The sequence below is a fragment of the Anomaloglossus baeobatrachus genome, chromosome 5, assembly GCF_048569485.1.
Source record: "Anomaloglossus baeobatrachus isolate aAnoBae1 chromosome 5, aAnoBae1.hap1, whole genome shotgun sequence".
Lineage (NCBI taxonomy): Eukaryota > Metazoa > Chordata > Amphibia > Anura > Aromobatidae > Anomaloglossus > Anomaloglossus baeobatrachus.
Window position 1 is genome coordinate 65,139,983 of NC_134357.1, and position 14,578 is coordinate 65,154,560.

At 51.6% G+C, this 14,578-nt stretch overlaps 1 protein-coding gene across 2 annotated transcripts in view; it reads left to right on the forward strand.

Annotated features, from left to right (window-relative positions):
• The window catches only part of KIF11 (kinesin family member 11), a 124,467-nt gene that overhangs the window by 93,366 nt on the left and 16,523 nt on the right, over nucleotides 1-14,578 (forward strand). For both annotated transcript variants that reach the window (XM_075348569.1, XM_075348568.1), the window contains exons 15-16: nucleotides 4,728-4,900; nucleotides 5,569-5,694. In XM_075348569.1, the coding sequence (XP_075204684.1) occupies nucleotides 4,728-4,900; nucleotides 5,569-5,694 (299 nt within the window). The remainder of the gene's footprint in view (nucleotides 1-4,727; nucleotides 4,901-5,568; nucleotides 5,695-14,578) is intronic.

Below are 14,578 nucleotides of genomic sequence, written 5' to 3' on the forward strand. Positions count from 1 at the left end.
TGAAGATTGCCGTGTCTTTGCTCCAGCTTTCGCAGCCGTCTGGGCGCTCCAAGCGGTCTCAGCGGCTCAAGCGCAAATTGAGGCAGTCACACGTATGTCTGCGTCGCAGGCTGAGTCTTTAACATCTCAAACGTCAGCGTTTGCGTCATACGCCATTAATGCTGTCCTGGACTCGGCGAGCCGGAAGGCGGTTGCGTCCGACAATTCAGTGGTAATACGCAGAGCCTTGTGGTTGCGGGAATGGAAGGCAGATTCTGCTTCCAAAAAAGTGCCTAACCAGTTTGCCATTCTCTGGCGACCGCTTGTTTGGTGAGCGACTGGATGAAATCATCAAACAATCCAAGGGAAAGGATATATCCTTTCCTCAGGCTAAACCGATCATACCCCAACAGAGGAGGGGACAGTCGAGGTTTCGGTCCTTGCGGGGCGCAGGCAGGTCCAATTCTCCTCGTCCAAAAGGCCTCAGAAGGATCAGAGGAACTCCGACGCGTGGCGGTCTAAATCACGCCCTAAAAAGACCGCCGGAGGCGCCGCTACCAAGGCGGCTTCCTCATGACTTACGGCCTCCTCACACCGCATCCTCGGTCGGTGGCAGACTCTCCAGCTTTTGCGACACCTGTCTGCCACAAGTAAAAGACCGTTGGGTGAGAGACATTTTGTCTCACGGTTACAGGATAGAGTTCAGCTCTCGTCCTCCGACTCGATTCTTCAGAACATCTCCACCTCCCGAGCGAGCCAAGGCTCTGCTGCAGGCGGTGGCATTCTGAAGGCAGAAGGAGTGGTGGTCCCGGTTCCTCTTCAGCAACAGGGTCACGGTTTCTACTCCAACCTGTTTCTGGTTCCAAAGAAGGACGGGTCATTCTGTCCTGTTTTGGACCTAAAACTGCTCAACAAACACGTAAGGACCAGGCGGTTCCGGATGGAATCCCTCCGCTCCGTCATCGCCTCAATGTCCCAAGGAGATTTCCTAGCATCGATCGATATCAGGATGCTTATCTCCACGTACCAATTGCTCCAGAGCATCAGCGCTTCTTGCGCTTCGCCATAGGAGACGAACACCTTCAGTTCGCGGCACTGCCGTTCGGCCTGGCGACAGCCCCAAGGGTTTTCACCAAGGTCATGGCTACAGTAGTTGCGGTCCTCCACTCTCAGGGTCACTCAGTGATACCCTACTTAGACGATCTGCTGGTCAAGGCACCCTCTCAAGAGGCATGCCAACACAGCCTCAACGTTACTCTGGAGATTCTACAGAGTTTCAGGTGGATCATCAATTTTCCAAAGTCAAATCTGACACCGGTCCAATCGCTGACATATCTTGGCATGGAGTTTCTTACTCTTCCAGCGATAGTGAAGCTTCCGCTGGACAAACAGTGTTCACTACAGACAGGGGTACAATCACTCCTTCAAGGTCGGTCACACCCCTTGAGGCGCCTCATGCACTTCCTGGGGAAGATGATGGCAGCAATGGAAGCAGTCCCTTTCGCGCAGTTTCACCTGCGTCCTCTTCAATGGGACATCCTACGCAAGTGGGACAGGATGCCGACGTCCCTAGACAGGAACGTCTCCCTCTCTCAAGCAACCAAAGCTTCCCTTCGGTGGTGGCTTCTTCCCACCTCATTATTGAAAGGGAAATCTTGCCTAACCCCATCCTGGGCGGTGGTCACGACGGACGCGAGTCTGTCAGGGTGGGGAGCGATCTTTCTCCACCACAGGACGTGGACTCAGCAAGAGTCCTCACTTCAGATCAATGTTCTGGAGATCAGGGCAGTGTATCTTGCCCTAAAAGCGTTCCAGCAGTGGCTGGAAGGCAGGCAGATCCGAATTCAGTCGGACAACTCCACAGCGGTGGCTTACATCAACCACCAAGGTGGGACACGCAGTCGGCAAGCCTTCCAGGAAGTCCGGCGGATTCTGCTGTGGGTGGAAGCCACAGCACCCACCATATCCGCAGTTCACATCCCGAGCGTAGAAAACTGGGAAGCAGACTTTCTCAGTCGCCAGGGCATGGATGCAGGGGAATGGTCCCTTCACCCGGACGTGTTTCAGGAGATCTGTTGCCACTGGGGGATGCCGGACATCGACCTAATGGCGTCTCAGCACAACAACAAGGTCCCGGCATTCATGGCGCGGTCTCACGATCACAGAGCTTTGGCGGCAGACGCCTTCGTTCAGGATTGGTCGCAGTTTCAACTCCCTTATGCGTTCCCACCTCTGGCACTGTTGCCCAGAGTGTTACGCAAGATCAGGTCCGACTGCCGCCGCGCCATCCTCGTCGCTCCAAAATGGCCAACGAGGTCATGGTACCCGGATCTGTGGCATCTCACGGTAGGCCAACCGGGGGAACTATCAGACCGACCAGACTTACTGTCTCAAGGGTCGTTTTTTCCTTCTGAATTCTGCGACCCTCAACCTGATGGAGTGGCCATTGAGTCCTGGATCCTAGCATCTGCAGGGTTATCTCAAGGGGTCATTACCACTATGAGACAGGCCAGAAAACATACATCTGCCAAGATCTACCACAGAACGTGGAAGATATTCTTATCTTGGTCCTCTGCTCAGGGAGTTTCTCCCTGGCCAATTGCCTTGCCTACTTTCTTTCCTTCCTGCAATTCGGTTGGAAAAAGGTTTGTCGCTCTGTTCCCTTAAGGGACAAATCTCAGCGCTCTCTGTATTTTTTTCAGAAGCGCCTAGCAAGACTACCTCAGGTACGCACGTTCCTGCAGGGGGTTTGCCGCTTAGTCCTTCCTTACAAACGACTGTTAGAACCCTGTGATTTGAACAGGGTGCTGATGGTTCTGCAGAAACCACCATTCGAGCCTATGAGGGATTTTTCTCTCACGCCTTTCGCAGAAAGTGGTTTTCCTAGGGGCAGTCACTTCACTTCGGAGAGTGTCTGTCGGGGCAGCATTGTCGTGCAAACTCCCCTTCCCGGTGTCTCACCAGGTCAAGGGGTGTTGCGTCCGGTTCCGGAATTTCTCCCTAAGGTGGAATCCCCCCTTTCATCTCAATCAGGGTATCCGTACCCTCTGTTTGTCTTCATCCAGTTCACCAATGTGAAAAGGATTTGCACTTGATTAGATCTGGTGAGAGCACTCAGACTCTTCATCGATCGTACGGCGTCCCTGCGCCGCTCGGAAGCACTCTTGTCCTTGTCGCTAGCCAGCATAAAGGGTTGCAGGCTTCCAAATCAAGACTGGCTCGGTGGTTCAAGGAACCAATTCTCTAGCTTATCGTTCTGCTGGGCTTACGGTTCCCTCAGGGCTGAAGGTCCATTCTACCAGAGCGGTGGATGCGTCCTGGGCTTGAGGCACCAGGCTACGGCTCAGCTTGTGTGTCAGGCGGCTACCTGGTCCAGCCTCCACACTTTCATGAAACTCTGTCAGGTGCATACCTATGCTTCGGCGGATGCCAGCATAGGCAGACGAGTCCTTCAGGCGGCGGTTGCCCACCTGTAGAAAGGGGCCGTTTTACGGCTCTATTACGAGGTATTATTTACCCACCCAGGGATTGCTTTTGGACATCCCAATTGTCTGGGTCTCGCAACAGAGCGACAAAGAAGAAGGGAATTTTGTTTACTTACCGTAAATTCCTTTTCTTCTAGCTCTAATTGGGAGACCCAGCACCCGCCCCTGTTTTTTTGTATACACATGATGTTAATGTTGAATGGTTTCAGTTCTCCGATATTCCTTCGGATTGAATTTGCTTAAACCAGTTTATTGGCTTTCCTCCTTCTTGCTTTTGCACTAAAACTGAGGAGCCCGTGATCCCACGGGGGGTGTATAGGCAGAAGGGGAGGGGCCTTACACTTTTAAGTGTAATACTTTGTGTGGCCTCCGGAGGCAGTAGCTATACACCCAATTGTCTGGGTCTCCCAATTAGAGCTAGAAGAAAAGGAATTTACGGTAAGTAAACAAAATTCCCTTCTTAACAAGCTCAAACTGGTGAAAATTCCTTAAACTGGATATAACATAGTGACTCCAAAAACTACATTTTATTCAGCTCTGCAGTTTCTCCACTCTGTTGCGGAGATATTTTTGTTCAGGTTATAATTTCATAGTTCAACTGGGTGATACCAGAGATTTCTTTGGGGGCATGTACTTTTTCCCTTGCATGAGGTTGACCAATTATAAGCGGGCAGCAGCGCACAGGGGGGGAAAAAAGAGCCCTGCATTCCTCTCCTCCCTGAATTCTGCAGCTACTGTGTAGAGATGCATTAGAGCCGAGTTATGTATTTTTTTTTCTTTTTTTTTTTTTTTTTTTTTTTTTTTTTTTAAACCATAAAATTTTTATTAATGTGTCAAGTATTACATCATATTGCCAATAAGTTCTTAACGATCAACACATTGAGTTACGTATTGCAAATACTTTCAGATCTCATCTTATGGCAGTCAGTGGGGGCGGAGGGTGGGAGCTGACAACCCTTTTGAGATGAGCTCTGGAAGTGTTTGTAATGATACGTGGATAAACTCTCCTGTTCCTCTACACAGTAGCTGCAGAGATCAGTGCGGAAAGGAGGGTGGTGTTTTTTTAATTTATTTTTTTTTTGTTTTATACAAAAATAAAACTAGAGTGGGGCAAAAGATGTTGTGGGACCAGAAAATCATTTTTAAATCTCCTACGTTTATAAAAGTTTTATATTTTATTACTTCTAATTGTTTAGATGGATAATTACTGATCTAGTATAAAGCATTGGAAAACCAGCAGTTTATGAACCTTTCTTCTTGCAGATGACCTGCTGTCTGCCAGCTCTTCAGCATTAGGTGCCACGGCTGCTGCAGTGTCCACATCTTTTAATACGGTTCAAGATACTGTATCCAGACAAGTCAGTGAGAGCCTGGATGGGATAATAAAGCAAGAAGGCCTGTCCTCACAAGCAAAGGCCGAGCTGCAGACAATGATGGTACGTAACAATGGAATCATTACACACGGTCGTCTTCCCCAGCACAGACCATTTTTAACAAGTCTTCACTACATGGCCGCGGCTTAATACTAGCGATGGGGGGGATGTGGGTTCTTAAAGGGATTATCCAACCTGAATTGAAAAAATAAAAAATACTAAAGCCTCAGAATTTCTGCTCTTGCTGATAAGTTAAGGGCGACCACCTCGGCCCCTGATCCAGGTGGGCTTTGCTGAGGTTAGGAACCCCACAAATCTCATGTTGTTGGCCTATAATTAGTACATCAAATTTTTTTTTTTAAGGCACTGACCGGTGAAAATGACTTACCACCTATCCTGAGTACAGCTAGTAAGTGACTGGTGGGGGTCTGACCGGTGGGACCTGCACTAATTGGCAGATCAAATTACAAAATGGAGTGACAGGTTGGACCCCCATATGTGATCAATGGAGGGGTGGTCTAGGACCTGACCTGTGGCTCCATATTGTGTAACTGGTATAAACAGTGCCTCGTTCTGCCAGATCAATGTTTTATACCTACCCTGGGAATAGATGATAACTTGTTTCGCTGGCTAGCTACTTTTCAGAGGTAAAGCCTTTTCTATTAGCGCTTCGGTTTATTTTCCAGGGTCTGAGCTTTGTGTTTTCTGACTTCTGTAATCTCTTCTGGCAGGATGAGCACCACCTCGCTCTACAGAAAGCCCTGGCATCGGACCTGCTGCCAATTGTGACCTCTGTTTTGGATCTGAACTCTCAGATGAGTCGATGCTTGCAGAATTTCTCGGTTGTAGCTGACAAGGTACAACTTCTGGCTAATAACAGAATGGCATATATTCTTTTATATTCTGTTTTTTTTTCAAGGCTCAAGTAACTGCCAATTTGGTACTTCTGAGAAGACCATTCTGTGCACTTCGTAGGAGACCCTGAATTTTTCAATTTATTGTGATAATCCTGTATAGACAGTGCAAAAAATATATATATATATTATATTATATTATATTATATTATATTCTTTTGTTTAACTTTAAATTTATACTTTCTTTGTCGCTCCATTGGGAGACCCAGACAATTGGGTGTATAGCTTCTGCCTCCGGAGGCCACACAAAGTATTACACTTTAAAAAGTGTAACCCCTCCCCTCTGCCTATACACCCCCCCCGTGCATCACGGGCTCCTCAGTTTTATGCTTTGTGTTGAAGGAAGCACACATGCACTCATGCTCCCATTTTTAGTCAGCAGCAGCTGCTGATTATATCGGATGGAAGAAAAGAGGGCCCTAACAGGGCCCCCGGCATGCTCCCTTCTCACCCCACTAAGTCGGCGGTGTTGTTAAGGTTGAGGTACCCATTGCGGGTACACAGGCCGGAGCCTCATGCCGTTTTCCTTCCCCATCCCTTAGGGGCTCTGGGAGAAGTGGGATCCTATCCGGTCATCCAGGCACTGGGACCGGGCTCCCTCCGCAGCCCCTGTGGGATTCTGACGGACAGGAGACTGAGTATCATCAGGGACAGGGCCCTGCATCTACAGGTACTCTGTGTCCCCTTGGGGACGGTGCATGGAACACCTTGACCTCAGACGCTGCAGCGACTGCGGTGTTGGTATGAGACCGGGACTACCGCGCCGACCGTGCCTGCTTGCCGGCCGCGGTTTTTAACTTTAGTCCCCGGCTTTTGCGGCCTAGTGCCTTAAACTCCCGCCCCCGGGCCTGCCAGTCAGGGGGAAGGGCGGGACGGTCGGTCTGACGCTGACAGTGAGGGCTGGAGCACACTTGGCTGTCCTCCGCCCCCCTCACTATTCACTCTGGGGCACCAGATTCCCGCACTTTTGTAGTTACGCCCACGGCTCCCTCCTCCCCTGTGAACGCCGACGGCCATGTTTTAAGCACATTCTGCCGGTGGAGGACTTCTGGCAGCACCTCTGGGAGACCCGAGGCAGGGAATCTGGTGGCCACACACTGCTTGAGCGGTCGGTAAGCCAGGTGGCTTCTTCCCACCGGTGCTGGGCCCCCTAGAGTGCTGAACTGTGTGTGTGTGTGTGTGTGTGTGTGTGTATATATATTATATTATATTATATTATATTATTTCACTTTCTCGGTTCGGCTGTACTGTTAGCTTGTGGCTATATATCCCTCAGTGATCACTCTCCTGGGAGACTACAGCATGTCGTTCACAAGGAGCAAGGGTGCCAAGACACAGGGTTATTTTGCAACCTGTACCTCTTGTGCGGCTATGCTACCTGCAGGTTCCACCTACCCTCACTGTGAGCAATGCTCGGGCCATGTGGCACTCGCTCAGCCGGAGCCTGGGGCACTGGTGGGACCCTCGGCCCAGGTAGAACCGCCGGCTTCCCCTGTCCAGGCGGCAGGGACAGAGTTTGCAGCTTTTGCTGAGAAACTCTCTCTGAGTCACTTTCACAATCCATGGCTCAGTCTATGGACAAATGGTCTGCTAAGATACTAGAAGCTTTGCAGCCCAGACCGGCCCTTACACAGGCCCCGTGCACTGCGGGATCGCCCCCAGGCCCCTCTCGGTCTGCGACGAAGCGTGCTCCTGTGGTGGCCTCTAGTTATTACGTGGAGGACTCCGGCACGGACCGCAGTTCCAGACCGGCTAAGCGGGCTCGCTTAGAATCTTCCCCGACTTCATCACGCTGTTCGGGGTCTCAGCTTGAGGACTCTCTAGAGGATGAGGCGGAGGTCGCAGCCCAGGACTCTGACCCTGACGTTGCTCTCAATCTTGATACACCTGAAGGGGACGCCATAGTAAATGACCTTATAGCGTCCATCAACCAGGTGCTAGATCTTTCTCCCCCAACTCTACCTATAGAGGAGTCGGCAGGAGAAGCACAAATTTAGGTTTCCCAAACGTACTCGGAGTGTTTTCTTTGATCACTCGAACTTCAGAGATGCTGTCCAGAAGCACAGGGCTTTCCCGGACAAGCGCTTTACTAAACGCCTTAATGACACACATTACCCCTTCCCCCTCTGACGTAGTTAAGGGTTGGGCTCAATGTCCCAAGGTGGATCCTCCAGTCTCTAGACTGGCGGCTAGATCCGTAGTAGCAGTGGCTGACGGTTCAACGCTCAAGGATGCCACGGACAGGCAGATAGAGCTCCTAATGAAATCCATCTATGAAGCCGTAGGCGCGTCCTTTGCCCCAGCCTTTGCAGCAGTGTGGGCACTCCAGGCTATCTCAGCTTGTCTGTCTGAGATTAATGCGGTCACCCGTACCTCTGCTCCGCAAGTAGCGTCTTTAACGTCTCAGGCGTCGGTATTTTCATCCTACGCCATGAATGCTGTCCTGGACTCGGCTAGCCGTACAGCGGTAGCATCCGCCAATTCGGTGGCAGTCCGCAGGGCCATGTGGCTACGCGAATGGAAGGCAGACTCTGCTTCCAAGAAGTTCTTGACCGGTTTGCTTTTTTCTGGCGACCGATTGTTTGGCGAACAATTGGATGAAATTATTAAGCAATCCAAGGGAAAGGACTCGTCCTTACCCCAGCCCAAACCAAAGAGACCTCAGCAACGAAAAATTCAAGCGAGGTTTTGGTCCTTTCGGCCCTCAGCCAGGTCCCAATCCTCATCGTCCAACAGGCCACAGAAGAGCCAGAGAAACTCTTCTGCATGGCGGTCTAAGTCACGTCCTCCAAAGACCGCCGGAGGCACCGTCTCCAAGGCGGCCTCCTCATGACTTTCGGCCTCCCCAAACCGCATTCTCGGTCGGTGGCAGGCTCTCCCGCTTTTGCGACGCCTGGTGGCCACATGTCCAAGACCGATGGGTGAGAGACATTCTGTCTCACGGTTACAGGATAGAGTTCAGCTCTCGTCCTCCGACTCGTTTCTTCAGAACATCTCCGCCCCCCGAGCGAACCGTCGCACTTTTTCAGGCGGTGGACACTCTGAAGACAGAAGGAGTTGTGATCCCCGTTCCCCTTCAGGAACGTGGTCGCGGTTTTTACTCGAACCTGTTCGTGGGACCAAAAAAGGACGGTTCATTCCGTCCCGTTTTGGACCTCAAATTGCTCAACAGACATGTGAGAACCAGGCGGTTTCGCATGGAATCCCTCCGCTCTGTCATCGCTTCGATGTCCCAAGGAGACTTCCTGGCATCAATCGACATCAGGGATGCCTATCTCCACATGCCGATCGCTCCAGAGCATCAACGCTTCCTGCGTTTCGCCATTGGGGACGAACACCTTCAGTTTGTGGCACTGCCTTTCGGCCTGGCGACAGCCCCACGGGTCTTCACCAAGGTCATGGCATCCGTGGTGGCGGTCCTACATTCTCAGGGCCACTCGGTGATCCCTTACTTAGACGATCTCCTAGTCAAGGCACCCTCCCGGGTGGCATGTCAACACAGTCTGACCGTGGCTCTGGAGACTCTCCAGAGGTTCGGGTGGATCATCAATTTCCCAAAGTCAAAATTGACTCCGACCCAATCACTGACTTACCTCGGGATGGAGTTTCATACTCTCTCAGCGATAGTCAAGCTACCGCTGGACAAACAGCGTTCGCTGCAAACAGGGGTGCAATCTCTCCTTCGGGCCCAGTCACACCCCTTGAGGCGCCTCATGCACTTCCTGGGGAAGATGGTGGCAGCAATGGAGGCAGTTCCCTTTGCGCAGTTTCATCTGCGTCCACTCCAATGGGACATTCTCCGCAAATGGGACAAGAGGTCGACATCCTTAGACAGTAACGTCTCTCTTTCTCTGGCAGCCAAGACCTCTCTTCAGTGGTGGCTTCTTCCCACTTCCCTGTCGAAGGGAAAATCTTTCCTGCCCCCATCCTGGGCTGTGGTCACGCCGGACGCGAGTCTGTCAGGGTGGGGAGCGGTTTTTCTCCACCACAAGGCTCAGGGAACCTGGTCTCCGACAGAGTCCTCCCTTCAGATCAATGTTCTGGAGATAAGGGCAGTGTATCTAGCCCTAAAAGCGTTCCATCGGTGGCTGGAGGGCAGGCAGATCCGCATATAGTCGGACAACGCCACGGCGGTCGCGTACATCAACCACCAGGGCGGCACTCGCGGTCGTCAAGCCTTCCAAGAAGTTCGGCGGATTCTGCTGTGGGCGGAGGCCACAGCCTCCACCATCTCCGCGGTTCACATCCCAGGCGTAGAAAACTGGGAAGCAGACTTTCTCAGTTCGCCAGGGCATGGACGCAGGGGAATGGTCTCTTCACCCGGACGTGTTTCAAGAGATCTGTTGCCGCTGGGGAACGCCGGACGTCGATCTCATGGCGTCTCGGCACAACAACAAAGTCCCGGCATTCATGGCGCGGTCTCAGGATCACAGAGCTCTGGCGGCGGACGCCTTAGTTCAGGATTGGTCGCAGTTTCGACTGCCTTATGTATTCCCTCCTCTGGCAATGCTGCCCAGAGTGTTGCGCAAGATCAGGTCCGACTGCCGCCGCGCCATCCTCGTCGCTCCAGACTGGCCGAGGAGGTCGTGGTACCCGGACCTGTGGCACCTCACGGTGGGTCAACCGTGGGCGCTCCCAGACCGACCAGACTTGCTGTCTCAAGGGCCATTTTTCCATCTGAATTCTGCGGCCTTCAACCTGACTGTGTGGCCATTGAGTCCTGGCTCCTAGCGTCCTCAGGGTTATCTCAAGATGTCATTGCCACTATGAGACAGTCCAGGAAACCAATGTCAGCCAAGATCTATCACAGGGCTTGGAGGATCTTCTTAGCCTGGTGCTCTGATAAGGGGTTTACCCCCTGGCCGTTTGCCTTACCCACGTTTCTTTCCTTCCTTCAATCCGGAATGGACAAGGGTTTGTCTCTCGGCTCTCTCAAGGGACAAGTCTCGGCGCTTTCCGTGTTTTTTCAAAAGCGTCTAGCCAGGCTTCCGCAGGTCCCGCACGTTCCTGCAGGGAGCTTGCCACATAGTTCCACCTTACAAGCGTCCGCTGGAACCCTGGGATCTCAACAGGGTTCTACGGGCTCTTCAGAAACCACCTTTCGAGCCGCTGAAGGATGTCTCTCTATCACGTCTTTCGCAGAAGGTGGCATTTCTAGTGGCAGTCACATCACTCCGAAGAGTGTCAGAGCTTGCAGCGCTGTCATGCAAAGCCCCCTTCCTGGTATTTCACCAGGATAAGGTGGTTCTGCGTCCGGTCCCGGACTTTCTCCCCAAAGTGGTGTCCCCTTTTCATCTCAATCAGGATATCTCCTTACCTTCATTTTGCCCTCATCCAATTCACCAATGTGAAAAGGATTTGCATTTGTTAGATCTAGTGAGAGCACTCCGGATCTACGCATCTCGCACGGCGCCACTGCGCCGTTCTGATGCACTCTTTGTCCTTGTCGCTGGCCAGCGTAAGGGGTCGCAGGCTTCCAAGTCAACCTTGGCTCGGTGGATCAAGGAACCGATTTTTTTTAAGCCTACCGTTCTTCTGGGCTTCCGATTCCTTCAGGGCTGAAAGCCCATTCTACCAGAGCCGTGGGTGCGTCCTGGGCATTGCGGCACCGGGCGACGGCTCAGCAGGTGTGTCAGGCAGCTACCTGGTCTAGTCTGCACACTTTCACGAAACACTATCAGGTGCATACCTATGCTTCGGCGGATGCCAGTCTAGGTAGGCTAGTCCTTCAGGCGGCGGTTGCCCACCTGTAAGAGGGGGTCGTTTTCGGCTTTTTATCAGGGTATTCTTTTACCCACCCAGGGACTGCTTTTGGACGTCCCAATTGTCTGGGTCTCCCAATGGAGCGACAAAGAAGAAGGGAATTTTGTTTACTTACCGTAAATTCCTTTTCTTCTAGCTCCTATTGGGAGACCCAGCACCCGCCCCTGTTCCCTTCGGGCTGTTGTTCTTTTGTGTACACATGTTGTTCATGTTGAATTGTTCTTTTGGTTCATGGTTTTCAGTTCTCCGAACATCCTTCGGATTGAATTTACCTTAGACCAATTTATAAGTATCCTCCTTCCTGCTTTTGCACCAAAACTGAGGAGCCCGTGATGCACGGGGGGGTGTATAGGCAGAGGGGAGGGGTTACACTTTTTAAAGTGTAATACTTTGTGTGGCCTCCGGAGGCAGAAGCTATACACCCAATTGTCTGGGTCTCCCAATAGGAGCTAGAAGAAAAGGAATTTACGGTAAGTAAACAAAATTCCCTTCTTTCTAGTCCTCAGGTGACATGTTGTAAAGTGTATTTTGTTGTACTGCTTAACCTGTCAACACATTTATCACATATAGTAAACTGTAGAGGAAAAAAAATTCCAACTCAAAATTGCTTGTTTCTTATGCTGCACCTCCCACAAAAGATGCAATATATAAAGTGTTTAAAGGGAACCAATCGTCAGGATTTTTGTATTTAACTTGGTGCCAGTATAGCACTGGATTTATCGGGCTGATTCTCTACACACCTGTAGTGGTCAGCTCGGATATTTAGGTTTTGAAATTCAAGAGTAAGTTGATAAAATTAGCTGCTTGAGTGACAGCAGCTGAGGATCAGATAATATATTCATAGTTATCCCCTCCCCGTTAGCATAAGTATTATACAAACTGTGCACTTTGTTGCAGGACCTGTGTGAGGTCATACCCATGTGATCAGAAGGGGCGGGGCCTCGGCCAACAAAGCTGGATACCAGGTCACATGGGTATGACCTCACACAGGTCCTGCAACAAAGTGAATCGTTTGTATAATACTTATGCTAATTCTAACGGGGAGGGGATAATTATGAATAGATTATCTAATCCTCAGCTGCTGTCACTCAACAAGCAGCTAATTTTCTTCATCGTTCCTTATGGGAGACCCAGACCATGGGTGTATAGCTTCTGCCTCCGGAGGACACACAAAGTACTACACTAAAAGTGTAGCTCCTCCCTCCGAGCATATACACTCCCCGGATGACAAATCCAACCAGTTCAATGCTTTGTGTTCAGGAGGTCACACACACACATGCATCCACTGAATTTTGATTTTCTTCGGCGCTCCATTGGGAGACCCAGACGATTGGGTGTATAGCTACTGCCTCCGGAGGCCACACAAAGCATTACACTAAAAAGTGTAAGGCCCCTCCCCTTCTGGCTATACACCCCCAGTGGGATCACTGGCTCACCAGTTTTCGGCTTTGTGCGAAGGAGGTCAGACATCCACGCATAGCTCCACTGTTTAGTCAGCAGTAGCTGCTGACTATATCGGATGGAAGAAAAGAGGGCCCATATAGGGCCCCCAGCATGCTCCCTTCTCACCCCGCTTGTGGTTTGTAAGGTTGAGGTACCTATTGCTGGTACGGAGGCTGGAGCCCACATGCTGTTTTCCTTCCCCATCCCCCTGAGGGGCTCTGAGGAAGTGGGATCTTACCGGCCCCAAAGCCCTGAGGCCGGGCTCCATCCACAGACCCATTGAACCTGCTGGATACGGAGCTGGGTACCGTTCAGGGACATGGCCCTGCACCATTCAGGTACTCTGTGTCCCCGTACACACAGGCACAGCACACTCCAGACTTGCTGGGTGTGCTAGTGCGCCGGGGACAGTAAAGGGTTACAGTCACTGCAGCCTAGCTGAGTGACTTTATGTATTGGGAACTACCGTGCCGGACGCTCCGGGAGCGGCGGCGCGGCTGGGACTTGTAGTGCGCCGGGGACTTAGCGCCGACCGCGCTTTTACGGCGGCGGCGCTTATAAATCCAGTCCCCGGCTTTTGCGGCCTAGCTCCGCTTCGTTCCCGCCCCCACCCTGTCAATCAGCAGCGCCGAGGGCTGGAGCCTTATTTACATGCTCCAGCCCTCTCGCTGGACACTGTGGGACGCCGGTTTCCCGCTCTGACGTGGGGCACGCCCACGGCCCGCCCCTACTCACACGAGCTGGAGAAGGACGCCGGCAGCCATTCCTGCAGTCCGAGCTGAGAGAACGGACTCTGGGCAACCAGGCACAGGACTAGGGCGACCACACACCCGCTTATAGGCGGGCGATAAGCGGCACCTGAAGTGCTGACCCCACTAAATACCGCAGTTGTCCATTTGTATTTTATGCTTACACTGCATAGGTCGCTATTTTTGGCTATATGCCCTCTTAGATGGCGACACATCAGCAGCAGGAAAGCAGGGGTGCTAAGGCACAGGCTTTCTATGCTGCTTGTATTGCACGTACTGAAGTGTTCATGTGTATTTATGCTTGTATGCTATACACTGCACTGTACGGTCGCTAGTCTTGGCTATATTCGCCATAGAATGGCTAGACTACAGCAGCAGAAAAGCAAGGGTGCTGAGGCACAGGTTTTTTCTATGCTGCTTGTATTGCAGGGGTTGCAGTGTTCATTTGTACTTATGCTTGTATGCTATACATTGCACTGTATGGTCGCTATTCTGGGCTATATTCCCCTAGATGGCTAGTCTACAGCAGCAGAAAAGCAGGCTTTCTATGCTGCTTGTATTGCATGTGCTGCAGTGTTCATTTGTACTTTTTGCTTGTATGCTATACATTGCACTGTAAGGTCGCCATTCTTGGCTCTATACTCCTAGATGGCTAGTCGGCAGCAGCATATAAGCAACACAGGCTTTCGATGCTGTTTTTACTGCATGTGATACTGTTCCACGGCACTGAACCCCATTGTGTGCAATGCTCCCCTGTAGCACTTGGTCAGCCGGGGTCTCTACTTGACGTGGCCAAAGGAACCACCTCTCAACCCTGTCCAAGGACAGGGACGGAGTTGCAATGGGATAGAGACTTGCAGTCCGGACAGGCC